Genomic DNA, 20,930 nt, shown 5'->3' on the forward strand with positions numbered 1-20,930 from the left:
TTTGTGTGTGTGTGTGCGTGTGCGCGCCAAAGAGATTTTGTGTGCTTCAGTTAAGACCCTGTGTGCACATTTTAGGGTTTTATCCCCCAAATTTAAATTTTAATATCTTTGGCTAGGAGGCAGAATTTAGAGGAAAAGAATTTACATTTACATATAATTCATATTCTCCATCAAATGCTCCATATTTGTTTTTGCATTGCCTTTTCATGATCGCAAGTATTTTAAAATTGAACTGCAATGTTCTAAACAAAACATTAGTATTATCATATTTGTTCAATCAACCCTAAACCACCAACAATTATTGTTTCTGTACGCTGCCGTAGCGAAAAAAAAATTCCCCTCGGGGATTAATAATGCAACTACCTAACCTAACCTAACAGCAAACAATTCTCAACATTGTAAGTGAAGATAAGGTACTTATTATAATAGCATCCGCAGTGCATGACAGCAGCAGCAGCAGCAGCTGCAAGGGGTGCATGTAAAATTTAGCCGGTGGAGGGCAGGTAAACTTGATGTTTATTGATGCTTTCCAATGGGGAAAGGACTCAACTACTTTATTGGAAGCAATTTAATCCTCCTGTTGCACTTTATTAGCTAGTGCTTAATGGTAACAACAGCCTCCTCTCCCCTTCAGGCTTCTTATCTCTGTTTCTGCTGAATCACACTACTGAGATCTTCATAATGTGGATTTTGGGAAATTGCAATTTCGAGAATAAACAACACTACAAACCCTGAAAAAAAAATAGTTGAATCAAAACCTCTAAAACAGGGATTAAACATGAACAAATTTCATAAAAGCAGTAACTATTGCGGTCACGTAATCTTGTCGAGGGTTTAATTCATAGCATATAAAGGTGGATGTAGCTTCTGGGTCTGAAAAAGGAGGCCTTCAACTGCAATACCACCGAGTGCCACTAGAGGTTGGCCCCATAGACTCCCATTCAACTAGTCTCATAAAATGATATTGTTCAATAAATATTTTCCACAAGTTAGTACAGTTTTTCCCAGCTAACGTCGGTCCTTCTTATTTGCTTTCTGGTCGTCTACCTGAAAATAATCCCGTCATTAATTAGAAAATAAGCTTCAAAAAGGGGGCGTGTCTGTTTGATTGACAGGCCTGTGGTGCAGTCAGGCTACGGCTATCGGTGGGCAAGATGCAGTGTCGCTGGGTTTCCAATCAGATCGAGTCAGATCCACGGCGCTCGCCCCCCCCCAAAAAAGGCCGTTCACAAACCAACGGCTGACGTCACCGCTGGTTGCCGCTTGGTTTTATCCACCTACTACTGTACTGCATACATGTACTTCGCCACGTGTATATCTAGTACACGTGCGTGGTGCCGCAGAAAGGTCGGGGCAAGCGAGAGCGGCCTTCGCACGATGATTACAGGGTCGAACGAACAACGAAAACCCATTTTGTTTAATCAATCAGCGAACGTAAATAATTTGTGTACCTGTGACCTGAAGGCCTCACGGGGGAAATGACCGTCCAGTGAAAGAAGCGCGGCCCCCTCGTGTGCACGCGTGTATGTGCCCAGCGGTACATGACATGTTGTTCTAGCTGTCGCTTTTTCACGCCGCCGCCGCCGCCGCCTGCTGCTGTCGAAGGAACACTTTCTGCAGTCGGCGCCAGCAGAAAACACGGTGCGCAGCCCTGCGCTGTGCTGACACATTCACAGGCTCGCAGCGCCGCACGTTCGCTCCCGCTGGCCCGGCCGTGACCCTGCCGGCGGATGATGGAGCACACTGTATTTCCCCGAAGTCGGCCCGATCTTCTATTCAGTGCTGGTGGAGTCTGGCTGGAGGGAAGGGGTCTTTTAGCAGCCTATTCACACTTCCTGATTTGCACAGGGAATAAGGGCGGCGCTCCGATGTAGTGGAAGTCTCCCTCATCTGAAGTGTCTGCTCCAAATGTGTTCTCGGGGAATTTAAAAAAAAAAAAAAAAATGAATTTTTACTGTCCTGTTAACTGAAACTTGCCAGTTTCTTTGTTGTTTAGTCATGATCTAGTTACATTTTATAGTACAGGACTCATAATAAAGTGAGTTTCTTTCCTCGACGCTAGCTAGAGCTGCTGCTGCAGAACACTACGCTGACAGCAGGAACCTCGTTTTAAGTATCTCTTTTTTTTTTTTTTTTATCTTTCTCTTTGAATACCAATCCAAGTACTTCTTGGTTTTCTATTAGAAATTATTACACTAAGGCTTCAGCATCAAGATATATTTGTACATTAAACCCTTCATGCTTGCACACATCCACAATGATGCTGTGTTGGCGTCCCTCATGAGTTTCAGTGGTCCGTGTGGAAATAATTACTGCTCACGCTAAAACGATACAGTTTCAATATTTGAGTGTATCTTTGTGGTACAAATTGGCTGCAGATTTCAGTTGGAAATAAATAAAAAATAAATAATCTCTCCTAAGGCTGAGCAGAACATAAAGTGGAAGAGTTTGGAGCTTTCGCTGCTCTTTGTTGTTCACACTGTAAACAGAACTGCTTCTGGCAAGCAGGTCCGTCCACCAGAGCTTTTTTTTGGCCAGGTTGTGTTCGGTTTATCGTCAGCAGACTCTAATGGGTCTGGTCTGTTAATGCGTAGTTTTTATTTTTGCAGTGGTCTCCTGCCAATAGTTTACATCCAGGGTTTATTTTTGATTTAAGTTTTATTTCATTTTCAATAAGGCGAGGTGTTGAAGGCTTTTTTTTTTAAAAAAAACTATTATTATTGTTGAAAGACGGTTATTTTACAGAAGGCTCCACGCTGCATCTTGTTTGTTTATCTTACCGACCTCCATAGGGAAGGTTAAACTTCCTCATTTGGTTTCATGTGTTGTAAATTACCAACATTTAAATACAACTTTGTGTGGGTTTTTCTTGACTTCTGGTTCCTTTCTGGGGCACAAGGTTTATTAGGTGTTAACTATCGTGGCCCAGATCAAAGCGGATAAGATTTACACCCGATTTGGTTGTTAACAGCAGGTCCCAGTCATGCAGTTGGCTTTTAGGTTGTGTGTCATTTCACGGGGAGATCTAGCGCCCGAGTCTGCTGTAATTAACTGATTTACTAATGAAGTACAGCAAGTGCGACTGTCTAAATATCCCTCCCAGTATCTCCCTGTGCCCGTCACTTTGTCGAGCTACAGCTCCGGAGGACGGGGCACATGTTGGCGTATCATGCCAGCGCTCCTGCTGCCTGCTCTCATAAATACAGAGTGATGGAGGGAGAGGAAAACCAGGGGACGCGGTGGCCACTCAGGCGGTGATGAGGCATCTCCATCTCTCAGCGGGGGGTCTGCTACCTCTGATCAGAGGGGAGGACGGGTCTCCTCTGCTCGCTGCCACAGGTCGAGCGGCGGGGGAGGGGAGACGAATGGCGGCATGGTCAGATGAAAGAGAGGATGAAGGAAGCGGCGGAGGGACAGAGGTAGAAAGAACGAGGTGGAGAGAAGGCGAGAGACATAAAAGACGGGGGGGGATGGAGCCGGACTGCTCGCCTCTTTAAGCTAAAAATTGAACAAAAGCTGGAATGAATTTGCATCAGACATTGTGTGTCATCTTTCTTTCATCATAAAACGACCTGAATCATCGCTCCGAATATTAGCCTACAGGATAAAGAATGCAAAATTCATGCAACCATGTTGCGCAGCATCAAGCGCCAACTGATGTTTTTAAATTGCGTAACCTGAGGTTGTTAAGTATTTAGCATAATTTCTCCCGTTCATTCATCTGTATGAAATTCACTTGCAACAGTTGTGGCTAAAAACAGTGCGAGAGAGCTCAGAGACTGATCATCCAAACAAGCTTTCAGCCTCTCCAGTGAAGTACTTGGTTTTGGGCACTAGGAGGCAAAATGTTAAAACATTATTCATGTGAGCTGTGGGGATGAAGAGGAGAACAGAGGAGAGACGTGGGGACAGACACTCTCACAGAGGAGGGTTTCCATATTGAAGCCAGCGCAGCACATGGAAGGATGCAAATGGAAGTGCATCTCGGATTTTATGCAAACATGAACAAGCAAAATAACACACTTAAGTGCATCCACTTCCCTTTTGTTTGCCCATGTTAAATACGCATCCTCCTTCATTTGATATATTAAGCTTTTTAGTTGAGCGAATCTTAAACCAGTGAGCGTCTAGTAACAGCTTCCAAGCTGTTATCTGGGCTTGGATTTTTGTTTTATTATTTAAATGAAAACACTAAATACTAAAATATGCAGGATTTTTCTCACGAATGTCTGTTCCAGAATTTAAATGTTATAAACTGCGCTCCGCTTCTATAAAGCAACAGAGTTATCTTAAATTTAATCTAATTCAATCCTAAAAAATGAAATATTTGCTCGCCTGGGCATCTTAAAGAACTACACACGAAGCAATCACACTGTAAAACGTGGGTATACACTGTAGTGTGCCACCTTATCGAGCTTCAAACAGCCTCAGTCTTTGTACAGAACGTGGAGAGATGACAATCATATAAACAAGTTCTTTGTCTTGGCAGATACAACTTCAAAGTTAGAAAGCGTGACCTTTTTCCCCTCCCGAGATGTGATTGTCACCAACTATGCTTATCATGCATAAACCCTTCACATCATCACGGGCCTGGAAAAGGCTGGACATTTTTGCTGCATACGGCGTATAGATGACATGTGATGATAATCCTCTAAATAGCATATCCTCTGCAGCTGAGTAACTTCCGTCAGCATTATCGTAATAATAAGGTGGACAGCAAATATCAAAACCGCCAGGCAGGAGTCATTATGACGGCCATTAGTGGTTGTATTTATAGTGCAGTGGGGAGATGATGAGCCACTCAGCTGGAAATCAGATAAAACCTCAGCACATGTTGAATCGCATACTTAGTGGGAACATTTCCTGATTAGATTGTGAGCTGAATTCATGCAATAAACATAAGTTAACTGACAGTTTCATTAAATTAAAACACTGTCATGCACATGTGGAGAAGTGAACTATTTGGGAGGAGAAGTCACGCCAAGTTTTGTTCATTTCCTCTGACAACTCGTCATGTATGATAACAGCAACTCTTAACTCACGCTGCAACACAAACTTCCAGCACTTACACAAGACGACAAGTCTAAAAGTGGCAGCTTTACAAGGGACATTAAGAGGCACTTACCCGGACTACATTACACCGTGCAATTAGGTCCCCTCGAGGTCCACTTTTGGTATTTCAGCGCCTATTTACACACATCTGTTTGTAACTAGTTGACCCATATTGCACATGGCTGTGGAATGTCCATGAAAATTATTCAAGTCTGCAATCTGTAGTCCTATTTTTGACCTGCGCTCAAACTAAAAATCTGCATTTGTCAAGGTTTCCAGATTGTTAAAGTAAGGAGAAGGTTGAAGAGAAGGGAAAATGTTGTTGTTGGGTTGTTGTTTTTTTACTCATGCAATCATCTACAAGAAGCCAATTGTATTGATACGGAGCACATATCACTATAAATAACTGCCAAAATGCTCTGCATATGTTAACAACCGACAGCTGACCTTTTTCCATTCCAAACATCCACAAGCGGGAATCATCTGCGGAGTTACATTTAACTGCAGCTGGCAGCGTCAAGATGCAAAGATTACGGCCACTAACGAATATTAGGCAACTTGCATCCGCTGGGTATTTAGATGCAGTTCACCCCCATTGATTTCCCTGTTGGGTGAAGACAACTTTATCCCTGTGGCAAGTCCCTGGCTTATCTCCGCCGACTGCGAGGCAGCCGACAGACGGGGCTGTTTTCCTGGCTCGGTTTCAGGATCATTTAAGCCTGCCAGGTATGAGCGGGATACCTGATGGCGGTGAGACACGGAGGGGCAGCAAAGAGCAGGAGGAGTGTTTGCAAAGTGGACGAAGATGCCCAGCTGTGAGGTGGTTGGGGAGGAGGGAGGGGGGAGAGGAGAGGGGGTATTGAGTACAGCACAATTAACACAAAGCCCAGTGTGTTGGATTATCAGAGAGCAGGTGGCTGTTGAGGATGAAGAGGGAGAAAGTGAGACGAAGTCCCGAGAAAGGTGACAGATGGCTGCAGAACGTGTCCACGCTCAGCAGCCGAGCAAAGAGAGGAGAGCACAACAGAGGGGGAGACTCTACGGGGCGACGTACATGAAGCCAGTACTTCATTTAAACCTCACGTCACACAGACGCGAACGCAAAACACAGATAGCCGAAGAATTTGAGCTGATTTCAAACGTGTCCTCATTGATTTCCCATTCGGAGACATGGATTGCGCCTTCGAGAGAGGAAACGACTGCGACACGGCGAGGGAAAGCGTTTGTGGATGCCGCTGCCGTGGATGTGCCTATACAAGCACAATATGTCAGTAATTTACAGCACGAGTTGACGGTATCACTGCGACGTGGCGTTATTTTGTGAATCCATCAGTAAAGCTGATGACTGGATAATCAACCGATGAACACGCAGGAAAACGGGAAAATTTGCGCGGGTAAAAGTGTCTTTGGATTAGTGTTGCTGTGACCAAGACAGATGTACACAGTCAGAGAAGTAAAGAAAAGAAACTATCGGCTGTGATATTTATGGATTAAGCAGAGATACTTTTTTTTTTCCAAAGCCTTGCTTAGGGCAGACCCCGTCCACAAGGCCAGCTGCCTCGGTAATTCATCCCATTTATCTTCAACTGAAACCAGAAGAAAAAGAAAAGACTCGGGGCCATGTAAAGTACCAAAAACCTTATCAATGGTGTCAAACACAAATACACAATGAGCTGCAGGTCATCATTATTTCTGACTTAATGTCCTCCGATGAGTGGGGACAACACAGCTGGGGGTGCCACCGGTTGGACAGCACTATGCTAAATCATTAGCCACCTGCTTCGAGTGAGAGGAGGGGGGGGAAGGGAGGGAGGGGGGCAGTTCACGCTTGATTAAATCTCGCCCTCTTCCTCAACACAACAGGACAGTCTGAGTCAACGGTAAAGCAGTGCTTGTAAAGTAAAGAGTATAAACAAAACCATCCTCTGATGTCGGCTGCATTACAATTGCGTTTACCTTCATTCCCCTCGCTGTGTCCTTGTTTCTTCATTTCCCACCTTGTTTTGTTTCGATTATGCTGCTCAGAGGAAAGGTGCCCTGTTTATCATCTAGAGTTTGTTTTCTTATAATATGGCGAAGCTTTTACTACCCCCGCGGGTTACACAATGATTATTATGACTGCGCAAATCATCTCAAATCTAACTTGTGTTACACTTTCTCCAATGATCGGAGGTAATGAAACAGAACTACCTGGAGAAGTAGGGTGTAAAAACGATCTTCCAAATTGCCCTTTTTTTTTTTTCCAGGCACTTTGTTTTGTCGCTTCTAGCCGTTGTCCTCGGTGTCTGCTGACACCACGCTCTGCAGCTCCTGGGAACTGATGTTCAAATCTCTCCTTCGGCTTTAAATGGAAAGACTGTTCTGCAGCAGTCACACTTTTACCACCACGCGAGTTTATGTTTAGGTAGCGCGTAAAGATACGGCATTCTTCAACGCGTAAAAAGACTAAAGAGCGGCACCGCATTTCTGCAACGCTTGCTGCTGCGGTATGGACTGTGTGCAAGCCGAGCATCATTTGCCCCAAATATACTCCGGTTCCCTTCGAGTCACCTCTGGTTTAACAAGATCCCAGTGGTTTCATTTCACCGTTCACTTCACTCCTCACACTCTCACAGATGTGCGCAGCCTCTAGAATCCATCTAGGTGTTTACAAATAAGTGTAGACTGTGCAGAGAGCGGGAGAGCCGCACTTTTAGCTGCCTCCTGCTTTGCAAGCCTTTGTTGAAAAATTTGTTTTTGCAAAGGTTGTTTCTTTCACGGCTCTTTCTTAAAAAAAAACTCATACATAACAGGGCAATTTTCTGAGCTACAGCCACTGCATTTGATAGTGAGATGTAAGCACTTTAACCACAATGAAACACTGATTATCTTGTTAGCGTTCAACAACTCCAGCTCATGAGAGGTGCAACTGCGAAAAGCTAAGAAATAATCACAAGGATCTCGGAGTTCAAAACGCTGTTGATGTTCAAATGGCTGTAAACAGATGCTTTTCCCAGTATCGTTTGCCGGAGCCAAACTGATTGGACGGTTAATTTCCGAGTTATTCCTAACATTGATCATTTCATAATTAAAGCATTTGGTCAATTTAGAGTTGTTTTTTTTTTTTTTTTTATCATATTCTAAAGTAAAAATGGATTTGATGTAGTTAAAGTACACATCCGATTTGCACCCCAGTGATTGGTTTTGGTGAGTGGCGTACCGTGATCAAGGATGATGAGCTGGGCGCTGGACTGGATGTTACCGGCATCGTTTTCCGCGAGGCACTGGTAGAAACCCTCGTCTGACTTCACCAGACCCAGAACCTGCAGGTTGTGCTCCTTCTACAGGGAGGGAGGGAGGGAGTTGGGGGGGTGGGGGCAGTTATCAGACTAGTAGCACTTTTAACAAATCCACAACTCCTTATTATGACATGACAGAAAAAGTAGAAAGGTACCACTTTACTACCAATTTAACTTACGATTATTTTGAAGTAGTCACTGGGGATGACGGCGTCTCCGTTCTTGACCCATTTGACGGTGGGAGCCGGCGACCCCGAGACCTCACACTCGAAGACGATGTCCATGGACTCGTGGGCATAAATGTTGACTGGCCGCTTGGCAAACTGCGGAGGAACTGTGGAAGCCAGAAGAGAACGAGGAGTCAGAGACATTTTGAAAATAACTTACAAGTTATTGTTAAAGTTGGGGCGGGGGACTGGCTGACAAAGAAGTGAATAAGAGACTCAAAAAAAAAAAAAAAATGCAGAGTCATCTTTTCTTTGTGAAATTCAGTAACCAAATTGTCAAAACGAACCGGGCACATTTTAACTCCACCACTACGATCTCTGCCTGGAAATACAAAGAGATCAAATGATGCCATGACTCTCCTTCAAACTGCCAGTTAAGGTTGAGTGGAACAATAAACAGTATCGTCTGGTAACCCTGCACTGTTCACACAACTGCGGCCTTTGTTTAGCAACAATATTTGATGAAATCGGGTCAATAAAACTTTGCTCTTATTTATTCAAGAATGGGTGAAAAATAACTGCTGCTTTGGTAGCAGCACAGTGTGTTAACAAGCTACACTAGCACAGCCGAGCAGTTGCAGATCTCCCCTAGTCCTGGTAATGAGGGCCAGAAAGGAGTTATTTGATCTGCTGGGGCGAGACAGTGCCTCATCAATCTGTCCTGGAACAAGGTCACCGGGAGCGCAGGGCCCGGGCCTCGTCCTCTCTCTATAATTGGACTGTACGTGTTGTGAGAAGAGACGGGGTAAGACAGCCCGTGTGCGTGGATGTGCCTTTTGCATTCTCTGATAAGCGAGCGACCTCGCTGACCACAATTTAAACGACTGTATTGTTAGCGTGTCGCTGCGCGTCGAGCTTCGCCATCAACCTCCTGGTCTCTCTGATAGCTCGTTATTAGCATCTATTGTGCGGCTATTTCAAACGAGCCGATTAAATATTAGTAGCAGCGGGTGGATCGGGTCCAGTTTTGGCTTTATTCAGCAGAGTAGCAGGTTGTGAGGTCAAGTCTTCCTCGTCTCCTTCATGGAGCAGCGGCTAATTCACTCCCACATGCACTTGGTAGTGAACAGATTAGCCTTCATCCTGTTGGGATATGTTGTTAACAACAGCAAGACAATTGAGACTCCCCCTTTGTAATTAGAACTGCAAAAGGAACAATAGTCTGTTTACACAATTCGTCAACAATAATAGACTTTTTACACCAAGAAGCGGTGTCGCTACAGGACACGTTGGGACTCTGTGACGAGCCCGATGTGTTTGTATGTCTCTGACCTTGAAGTGCACTTTGCCCATCTGTTTGCTATTTTCATGCTCTGCACGCAACACACGGAGCAAAAGTGGGAAGAGAAAATGCAACTCGATAGAAGTTGCCCACAAACAACAAAATTCTCTCTTTGAACTCTTTTCTAAGGGGTCCTTTCAAACCTTCCTTGTTTTGGTGCGGACTTCTCAGATTGGTCTGAACCTAAATAGAAAGTGTGAAAGGTGCCACGGACCACGATCCGGACCAAAAGAACCAGAATTTGGTCCAACAAAAAGAGTTGGTCTCGGTCTGGATCAAACTGAAACAGCGTGAAAACACTTTCTGGACGGTTTGTACTTTCAAACATCCATCAAACAGAGGAAGAAAAAGAAGCAGAGAAGAAGTAAAAAAAAAATAAGCCAGTGGTACATGGAGACAGGAAGACACAAAGTATTTAACTGTCCAACGAAGAAATCAAACTCAGCTTGACAAACGCATAAAAATGCCGAAACTAATCACTTATTTTCTGAGAGTAAAATAAGTACTGCTTATAATGCTACAATAATAATAATAATAGTGTAGTGGCAACGAGTTGAAACTGTTCATTCATTTTTCTCCATTCAAACTGAAAAGGATCTTGGCTGAATTGACAACACCGTGATGTCAGACGCACGCCTACAAGCCAATCAGTGCGTAGAGAGATGCAGCCAACGTAGGTCATTTGAAGCCAAAACGAATTGGATGAAATGTGTAGAATATAACAGAGACATGAACCTTGGTTTGGACATTCAGGGGTGAAAACGCCCTAAAAACCGGGGGCTTTTACAACTCATCTGGAAAAATCTGTTTTATTGTAGTTTTAATTGCATAATGTGACACAGAATGATTACAACCATCATATATCAATTTTCAGAAGAAAGTATTTTCACATCTCTTTGAAGATAATCAAGTAAACGGGATCATTATGGGGAATTACCAGCGTACGCAATCGTGAGACACTTCTGCCTCACTTCAAAGCTTGAGCAGCAGTTGGGATCATTTAAACTATCAACACAAATGTAATTGAGTGCCATTTAAGTCATGACTTTAGTCAAATAAATATGCAGTACACTTCTTTGTGAGAGCTTTGCTCTTGAGGTGGCTGATGTGCAGCTAAAACAGAGACCTGTACTTTAACTTGGCTGCAAGTCATAAACTGATGGCTCACTAAGTGGCATTGCATGTCCATTTACTTACATTTTTAATGACTGCTAAAAATTCATGCATGTCGGTTAGCGGTATTCTGGGACATAAATCTTTCCACTGAAGACTTGTAGTAGATATTACAATTCTCTGAACTTCACAAATCAATCATATGTATTTAACAGTGTGGGAGTGTCTCGAGGTGGCGTTTCCCTTCAGGTTTGTAGCAAAAAATACAATAAAAAAAAGCTGTATGGTTTTTGCTCTGTGACTTCCATATACCAGTTTTTCAAGGGGTCAAACGCAAAACAAGTAGATCGTGCAACAGTTACAAAAACCTTCCCTCTATTTTCTTAATGAGCGCCTAGACTTTTCTGTGAAGCCGTTGGGGTGAATATTGATGACTGACGCGAGCATGGAAATGAAGATGGTGATGCTTTTTGACTGGATCACTGTATGACTGACAAGCGTGAGTGAGTGAGTGAGTGTGTGTGTGTGTGTGTGTGTGTGTGTGTGTGTGTGTGTGTGTGTGTGTGTGTGTGTGTGTGTGTGTGTGTGTGTGTGTGTGTGTGTGTGTGTCTACTGTATGATTGTGTGTACTGGTGTTCCCTGTAGACGGGTGTGTGAGCTGTGAATAACGTGTTTCACAGTGTGGTGTCCCCTGGATATATTTACCTCCGGTAGGTGTGCAGCAGAGGCAGGTGAAATCCTCACTTTCCTTTGGTGTGTCAGAGGCACAGCGGTGAGATACTAGTGAGTCACTGTTTTTGTGTGTGTGCGTGTCTGTGTGCGTTTATACGGACGGTCGGGTCATGTGTAAATATGAATTTTAAACATGTTTGGTTACATGCTTTTTCCCTTTATTACTGGTGCTATATGCTGTACATAATTGTGTCTGTCTCCCTTCCTGCAGGCAATATGTGTATGGGTGTTTTTATTTTTTATTTTGCATAATACAACTCTGAGTGTAAGTGCCTGCTTATGTATGCGAACATATGTTTCTGTATGTCCATGCTGTCTCAATCTGTGCCTCGTATGCATATGGATATATGCTTTATATCCAATCTCTTTATGTTTGTGTGTGTGTGTGTGTGTGTGTGTGTGTGTGTGTGTGTGTGTGTGTGTGTGTGTGTGTGTGTGTGTGTGTGTGTGTTTGCAGAGCCCCCTAGTGAGGTTTGCTGGTGACAGGTTTTGATGGTGGCTGGTACCCTGCGGCTCTCCCTCCCCCCCCTCCCCCCCCCCTCTCTGTTTCACCACTCGGTCTTCATATTTTTTTTCCTGACTCTTAATCTTCCTATAACTCCCCGTCTATCTCTCCATCTTCAGCCTCCCTCCCCCTCCCTTCCTCCAATCTGAGCAGACATGCACCATTTTCTCCAAATGGAGTTCAGACATTTGGAACCTATTGGACTGAGCAATGAGTAGAAACGCCTAAATATATCGATGTAGCTGGAGGGGGGAGGCGGTGGGGGGAGGGAGGCTTTTAGGGCTCAACAGACGGAGAAGTGTGTCAGTGTGTGTGTGTGTGTGTGTGTGTGTGTGTGTGTGTGTGTGTGTGTGTGTGTGTGTGTGTGTGTGTGTGTGTGTGTGTGTGTAGGAGCAACAACATCCCCGATGACCTTCTCTAATTGGTTTATAAAATATAAAAGCATAAAATACTAAATGTCAATACAATTCTATTGCTGTGTTCCAAATGGCGAACTTGTGTGCTAACACTCACTGTTTTGAGTGCACAAGTGCGTTCACACTGTCAAGTAGACACGCGTAGCGGAAGGGGCGGGGCCACCGACGTAAAGGACGTTGAAGGCGTCCGAAGAAGCTGCAGCTGTTCCCGAACACCACACAGAAAGCGTTTATTTTTCACGACTGATGCACGACAGACGCCGTTAGTGTGGCGCAATCAGTATTATTGAATGTTTTAAACAGAGAGCATGAAAACGTGTTCATTTCTGGGTAAAATAATCAAAGCTGCAGATATTTTTGGCGGGTGACGTATTTACACGCCGAGGTTATTTCCGGTCAGTGCCGTGAGACTTGAAACAACACTACCGTGTCAAAATTCCTGCACTACACAAGTAAGAGTCACAACATGTTCGTGTACTGAGGGGAGTATTTAATTTGAAACACAGCATATACTGGAAATACTGGCGTGTCTGCTTGATTGACAGCCGTCTCAGCCTATCACACTCTATGATGCTTTTGCTGCTCACACGTTTCTCATAAACGCGGCCCCGTCTGCAGCCCTTACACAAATATTCTGGCTCCAGTAACTGACAAAGAAGGCGATGAGTAATGGGTCCAAATCCAGAACTAAACGCATCCCTTCATTAACACATGGATGACATCACAGACGGCAGAGTCCATGTTTTCCTACAGTCTACGGTTCACAGACGCACAGATGCTCAATTCTACCAGCTGGAATATCTCTCAACAGGCCGACTTGTTTTGGAACATAAATATCACTCTCTAATGAAAAGGGAAATCCAGACGAGACAGAAAAACAACAAAGAAAATGCAGATGTGCAAAAAAAAACCAAACAAATAAAACAAATTTTGAAAAGGGAAGAAACAAATCCCCTATTCAGACTAATATAAAGGAAGGAGAACAGCCGAAAGAGCTGTGATACCAGTTCTTGGGGGCTGGTATTATCTCTAGCCTGTAGCTTAGTACGAGAGGGTTTAATGCAGACTTACACTGACTCCAGTGAACTGCTAAAAGAGGGCCACAGAAAGGTCATGTGTGTGTCGCACTGAGAGCTTGTTAAAACAAAACCCCGTGAGATTCCTGGAGGGATTCTGAGTAGAAGACTTTACTTAAAGCTTCCCTGGAAGCCGAGAAATAAACTGAACAGAGACATACCGAGGGAGAAAAATGTCCAGGCTCCTTCGATTGGTGCCGGAACGAATATGAATGTCATAAAAATATTTAAAAAGCTGCTGTTCCCCGGGAGTCAAAATAACTCACTATCACATTTTCCCCAAAACATTCAGGCATATTGCATAACATGTAGTTATCTATTAAGATTGCGAAATATGACTGTTAAAGCTAAAGGCATTTTACTAGTTCGCCAGCTTGGCCAGACTCCAGTTAGCTTCATGAAATGAAACAATAGCTCTTGGGCAGTCTGGGTTTACTCTGAGGGCAAGTGCGGCTCGGACCGCTTTAATTACCCATCCTGCTCTCCCAAAGATAACAGCTTCGCTCTTAATCCTGGCCAAAACAAACAGCTTCAGCAGCAAGGAAGATGCTCTGTGTTTGCATTCCTCGTCACTGAGCATATAATAATGTCCTGTTAGACGCAGCGTCACCGAGAAGGACTTCGATCTCAGGGTGTTGTTGTGGATCCCTTCTGACGCTTCGAGAATGACAAGAATTAAGTGAAAGCAGAGGCATCAGTTTGTCCGTGAAATGCTGAAACAAAGCTCGTAAAGCTGGTGTAAAGAGGATTGAACCGTTTCTTTGCCTTCATTTCAGAGCTTGACAAATTCTCAGCGGAGCAGGGCTCTAAAACAGATCATTACTACTTCAATTGGAACGACAACAAAACAACACGGCTCATCTGATTATTCACCTGCAGTGCATACGGTACACTTTATTCTAACCTGTGCTGTTGTCAGCTATTAAGGGAGAATCCCGGCCAATCTGGTGCGTCGTCCAGCGGATGCCGTGTTTCCTGTTGGCTTGGTTACTGTCACAACAATGTTCCCAATAAAACTTCTTCATTTCCAACAAATGTTTACATCGGGTTCATGTTGGAATGAAGTCAGCCCTCAAGATAAAAGGTCTTGAGTGTGAATATGTATTAATGGGTTAAATTCTGTAATTCTTGGGTAGAAACAGGTGCCTTCGAAGAGTTTCGAATTTATATAGATCAATTATGTATTTGTCAACAAAAACAGGTAAATACATGTTTACTTTAAGAACTACATCCCCGTGATATCTTAGACCACATGAAGTCATAACACCCAGTCCTAAATTTTCCTGAGAAGTGACACGAAGACTATCAGTGAGCCAATAAATAGCTGTGATTTCATGTGTCCTCAAGTCTGCGGATCAGGGAAGTGGGAATCTCAATTTTAACACCCGACAAGCTGAATAACGCCAATCAGAAGCTGCTGCACATTCACACAGCAGATAAGGTGTGTCGAGCTCGACTGGCTTCCCCACAGAACATGTGTGACTCTATCTGGACCAAACAGAAGATTCCATGAATGCAGACAGAAGAGAAGGCGTAGATGTGAAATCAGACAGAGAAACCTGGCCGAGATAACACCTCCCGCGGAAAAGGAAAAGGTGTGCGCCAGCGGGAGTTTCTCTTTATCAGATGATTGTTCTTTAAACAGCTGAATGGAAAGTTTATTTTTATTTTGGCTAAAATACATCTGCTCCAGGACAGTGGAGGACAGGACATTGCTCGCCAAAATATTGAGAAGATTTGATCAGATCTGCAATTCATTCATGCGTCATTTACGGCAAAGAGTTCCTGTCACTACAAAAAATACTTTTAGCATAGTTCAGATGAAAATCCCACGACAGCATTTCCAACCGTATGTTGCTAGATGCTGCTTATGCTTTGACTTTTCTTATGTCGGAGTCATTTTTGTAGCCTGGCCGCGCCGACTGTCGCTTACAGCTTTAGATTTCTTCGCTGCGAATACAGTCTGGGAACTTGGATCGCATTAGTGTTTGCTCAGCCAATCAGCGACAAGTCTCAGTGCTTAACCGTGTTTATCCCGCCCCTCCTTTCCTATGATTGGATGGCTGGTGATAGTGGCGAGCGCAGCGTTAAAAAGTTTCAACTCTCGAAGACCAAAAATAGAAAAAAGAAACCGCCGAACATTCATCGCTCAACACTTCGTCACGCTGCCGCCGTTCATTTAAACAATTTAAAAAAAGGTAGTTGCAGCGATGACAGAGTGTCAGACGCTTTTGCCGACCGGTTAAAACTAACCCGAGGTTTAAGCCCAGTACGATGGAACGTCTGCAAACGATTCCCCATGGATGGTGAGCAGACCCATATTCACAGTGAAAGTGGGTCTGGTTCACACCGTCATATTTGGGGAGTTGAGGTGGAACAACGAGAGCTGACCAAAGTACGTGGAGGTGACATAGTCAGTTTTTTTTTTAAAGTTTTTTTTTTATTACCACAAAAGACAATATCCAGGGTTTGTTATGCTTCTGTCTATTTTGGCCCATTTCTATAAAGGTAAAAACCCTCCTGCTGTGCAGACTTTTACAGGGGGCAGGGATTTCCTGAATGTGAACGCAGCGAATGGAAAGAACAATTAAGTTGACGACACGATAGCACGAGGCCGTGATAGATGAGGGCCACTGACTCAGAGCCCTATTAAACTGGAAACGTACATGTTTGTGGAGAAACTATTTCTGTCTTGCACACACACACACACACACACACACACACACACACACACACACACACACACACACACACACACACACACACACACACACACACACACACACACACAAAGGTCTGGGTGGTGCTCCAGTCACGCAAGACCATAATCAAAAGCTGCTGCCTCCTCTCCTCTCTCCTCTCCTCTCCTCTCCTCTCCTCTCCTCTCCTCTCCTCTCGCCAGCTCTAACAGAGGGTGAGATGTCACGGTGAAGTCGCGGCGAACGGAACGCACATTCACACAAACACGGAGTAATCATACAAGTGAACGCATACAGGCGTGTTGACACCGAGGCGTGTGTCCGTGCCGACGGCCCCGAGATGAGATCCGAGGGAAGAGGCGACCGAGATGTTGCACTTGCTTAGAGGCTCACGTTCTTCCAAAACGTCCTGTCTGGCGTGAGTTTTCCCGCAGCAGAGGAACAGGTTTTCTGTTAGCTTCACTTCAGAGCCAGATTGCGGTTGCGTCTACACACATAAAGACTCTAATCCTCTTTAACTCACCGACACTTTTGATTATATTTCACAAAAAGATTGGGCACGCACCGCTCTCGCTGTGCCTTCTTTTTGACAGCCGCTGACATTATCACTGGTGAAGCGGCTTGCGCGTCATTTCACATTCAAAGAAGTATTCCTGTTTGTTCCGTTGTTTTGTTCGGAGATACAAGATTTGCAGCATCCGTGACAAATATTTCACTGTGTTGATGGTACGGAGGACGGTCCGTGGAGTCATAAATGTGTTATTGCTTGCTACGAGGCCAGACTTTTGCAGGAGGTCCGTTTTTTTTTTTAAGCACTGCAGGTAGGAATTACTACTTATAATGATAATCAGGGCTGCAAATATTGATCAGAAAAATGTGGAAAATGTTGATCAGTGTTTTCAAAATCAAAGGTGCAGCCAATAAGGTGTTGTTTTGTCTCGACCAGCAGTTTACAAATAAATGACATTCAGGTTATTATCATGGAGGACTGAAGAAACCAGAAAATATTGACATTTAAGAAGCTGGAATATGAGAATTTTATCATTTTACATTTAAAAAAAGGACTCAAAATGATTAATTCATTAACATGATAGGCGGTGAATAATTATCTGTCGATCAGCTGAACGAGTAACTGTTGCAGCTCTAATAGTTTTTACAGATTCTTCTACTGTTTTCGCTGGACTGAATTTTACCGTCACCCTGACATCCATCAGAAACACATTACAGTAGTTTGTGAACGTTACTCAAACAGAGAGTTAATAGTACATTCGCTGGAGGCTATTTTCACCCACACATCTGGGGCACTAATTGGGCATTACTGCATAATATTCAATGTGGAAAACCATGTCACCTTCCACCAATGTGCCTCATTTGCTGGATGTGTTTCAAACCATTTTTGAACAATGGATCTCTGTGGGCACAGAGGAATAGTATACTGTATGAGGCTTTGGTTACACAGATAGTACTTGTCAGCAGGATCAACTGTTCATTGGTTTAATGGCATTTACTGACAATAAGGAACATGGAGAACATCACCAGTAAACTCAAAGAGTTTGCTAGTGAATGCATACAGGTGTATTCAGCTCAACTCGTGTGGTATCATCATGTGTGTCCAGTATGTGCGTACTTGCGAAGGCATCTCTACTTCAACAGATGAGCGCCAGCTGCGTCACAAACCCTCCGGCTCTCCCCAGGCGAAACCCAACAGAGCTTCACCATATCAAATCCCCAGCTGGTTCTCTGCATCTTTTCTAAAGCACAAACTGTCCAGTGTTTATGAAAAGCCACCAGCCGTAAACACACAATTTCTCCTCGTTGCCGTGGCAAAAGAGGCCCGAAGGTGTTTTAGAAGGAGTCGTTCGTCGGAATAAATTGTTTTGTTGTTCTTATGGATTGATACAGCATTGATTTGAGTGTCTTTTACAGGCGTAACTACTTATTGAGGGAATCAATTGACCTTTCTAGTGTCACTTCTGTTGCCAAGGCAGCAAATCAATGCCACAACCTGGTTTCTTCATGAATCTGGATGAAGAAAATGCAATTACAGCCCCGTGAGTCTACAGCATGGGAACTAATCAAACTGTTTTATTGTATTAAAATGACGCATGTCTTTCACCAATATTACACGAGCGCTGATCAATCTTCCGCAGCCCCGTCACATTGAAGGTGGAGGAAGGCAGGGGTCGGCCTGACGACGCGAGGGATTTCGGAGGGATATTCGGTGGACAGACTCGAAGACTGAAGATGAGTCAAGTGAGATGTCCTCCTGTGACCTGATCCGATTTTCCATTACTGTCTCATTTAATCAGAGTAAGCGACGGGAAGTGATGAAAGGGTGGTGGAGGGGTGATGAAGAGATGAAGGGATTTGGGAAGAAAGGGGTTGGAGTCATTGCACGATGCGGCTGCGTGTGAAATGCAATGAACCTTTGGAATGAGCCTCGGGGTGTTTCCCCGTTTTTTAAGCTATTTCATACCCGATCCTGTTGACACGTGGGAAAGCGTACAAATACACTCGAGACATCCGTGTTCACATGTATTTTTTTCACAAAAAAGTCAGACAATTACAGCGCAGCTACTGAAGCTGTGTCTGATACGTTCAGGATACCATTCAATGATTCTACTTAAAAAAAAAAAAACACTTATAAGTAAATATTATCATTGGATTAATATAATTGTTTTTATTCCAAAAATAGTAAAAAAAAAAAGTTCTACTTGTTTGACCTTTGAAGAATTGAACAACTGCGACTAGTGTCAACAACTGTCATCACATCAGGAAAGGTTGAACATTAGCAGATATAATGGTAAATAATAGTGTTTTATGTGCTTATCAATGAGAGAAAATAACAATTTTACATAACTTAGCAGCAAGTGTTGATTGAAAGTACATTTAGGTGCGCAAAGATCATTTACATCCTGTTGCGTTGATTTGAAATGCTGAGCATTTGTAATAACCTTTACTATCAATATCAGGAACCTTTGTTCACCTTTACCCGTCTAATATTTACAATTTACTTCATTATTAAAATAAGAATAATTAGGCGGTATGAATTCATTTATGGTCAGAATTATACAGAATAACAGCATAGTGCTTCTATAGCGGTAACGTGCTGTTACCTCACGATCTTGCCTCGTATCTAAAAACCAGCCAGCTCGTCTTTGAGTCTCTTCTAATTCTCGTACTTGTCTATATCTTTATATGCAGCTCAGATGTTTCTGTTATTTCTGTGTGGATTTGAACTATGTGAAAAAGCAGATATAAATAGGTCCAAACATTCCGTTCGCTGCCTACGATGCTGAATATTCAATGCCAACTCTGCCTATATGTCTAAAAGATCGTATCCGCTCTCTCAGTGTGCAGCACATCTCAACAGGGCTGCATTACGTGCTTCTCCACCTCTGCATAGTTTGCATGCAAGAAATACACCCTGTTTCATTTCATTTCAGACTGTCAGTGGCTTTGTTTCAAGTCTGGGATACGAGTCCAGAGGGCTTTTAATAAGCTCATTCCCAAATATAATAGGATGAAATGAGAGTGTTTCCAGTGATGGAGGGATGGTCAGAGAGCTCAGTCAGACCTGGAGAGACTCAGCTTTCCTCCACTGCAGTCTCCCTAGTAACTAATGCAACAGCACGTGCTACTGCTTCACTAATTTCCAATCTGTGCATTCATTTAGCCAATACTGTCACAAGGTTTGTAATTTTCTCGAAACAGTAAAGCCACTAATATGTTCACACATTTGCTGATCTGTAACCACAGCAGGATGGTTTCAAATCTTGAGCTGAAATTCAGATTATGTATATGATTCTTGGTCTGCGCTTCCGGCACTGTTATGATTTTATGCCCCCGTTAAACTGCTTACGCTGCATCTGTATCTACGGTCCTCGACCAAGAAGCAGACAAGGCGGGTAGATTTAGGTACCTTGTACTGTGAGCTCGGCCTGAGCTTCGATGGTGGTGTTAGAATTATCCGCCACGCAGGTGTAGATGCCGGCATCCTCCTCCGTGAGATTGGAAATCAGGAGACTGCCCCCTCCCAGGACCTCCGCACGACCCTCACTGGAAGAAACAAAGTGATGGGAAAGACGGAAAGAAAATAAGTTACATCTGAATGTGCACTCCTTCTTTGAAGTTTGATTTCTTTGAAAAAACAGTATTAATGACCAAAAAGTCATGACAGCCCATTTCCATGAAGCAGATTCCTCGGGTTGTTTTGTGGTAATGGATGCATCCTCTGGAGCGCCACGTTCCCCTACTGACCTGAGTTTGACCCCACATCTCATCCTTGTTTCTCTTACTCTGTCAAATCATAGCAACTCTCTGAATAAATAAAATATGCTAAAAGCAGAGTCAACTGCCCTGAAAAACAAAAAAAAAGCCATTTGCAATTCTTCTCAACAGTCGCAATTTAAAAAGCAGTCTGGCAACATAACGAGTCGGATAGGAATAAAACATTTTAACATTTTATGATCCTTGTTGTCGCGTAATCCGGTACTTTTTAAGAATAAATACACCACGACAGATGTGGTCATGTTTTATTATGTCGACTG

The 20,930-nt window shown here is 43.6% G+C and overlaps 1 protein-coding gene across 4 annotated transcripts in view; it reads right to left on the reverse strand.

Annotated features, from left to right (window-relative positions):
- neo1a (neogenin 1a) overlaps positions 1–20,930 on the reverse strand; it is a 151,332-nt gene that overhangs the window by 37,794 nt on the left and 92,608 nt on the right. For all 4 annotated transcript variants that reach the window (XM_069705597.1, XM_069705598.1, XM_069705594.1 and 1 more), the window contains exons 5-7: positions 20,303–20,439; positions 8,510–8,664; positions 8,252–8,372 (exon numbers count right to left, since the gene is read on the reverse strand). In XM_069705597.1, coding sequence (XP_069561698.1) covers positions 8,252–8,372; positions 8,510–8,664; positions 20,303–20,439 — 413 coding nt within the window. The remainder of the gene's footprint in view (positions 1–8,251; positions 8,373–8,509; positions 8,665–20,302; positions 20,440–20,930) is intronic.

The sequence above is a fragment of the Brachyistius frenatus genome, unplaced genomic scaffold, assembly GCF_029030835.1.
Source record: "Brachyistius frenatus isolate BFR_SWC_R1_liver_20210118 unplaced genomic scaffold, ASM2903083v1 Contig_58, whole genome shotgun sequence".
Taxonomy (NCBI): domain Eukaryota; kingdom Metazoa; phylum Chordata; class Actinopteri; family Embiotocidae; genus Brachyistius; species Brachyistius frenatus.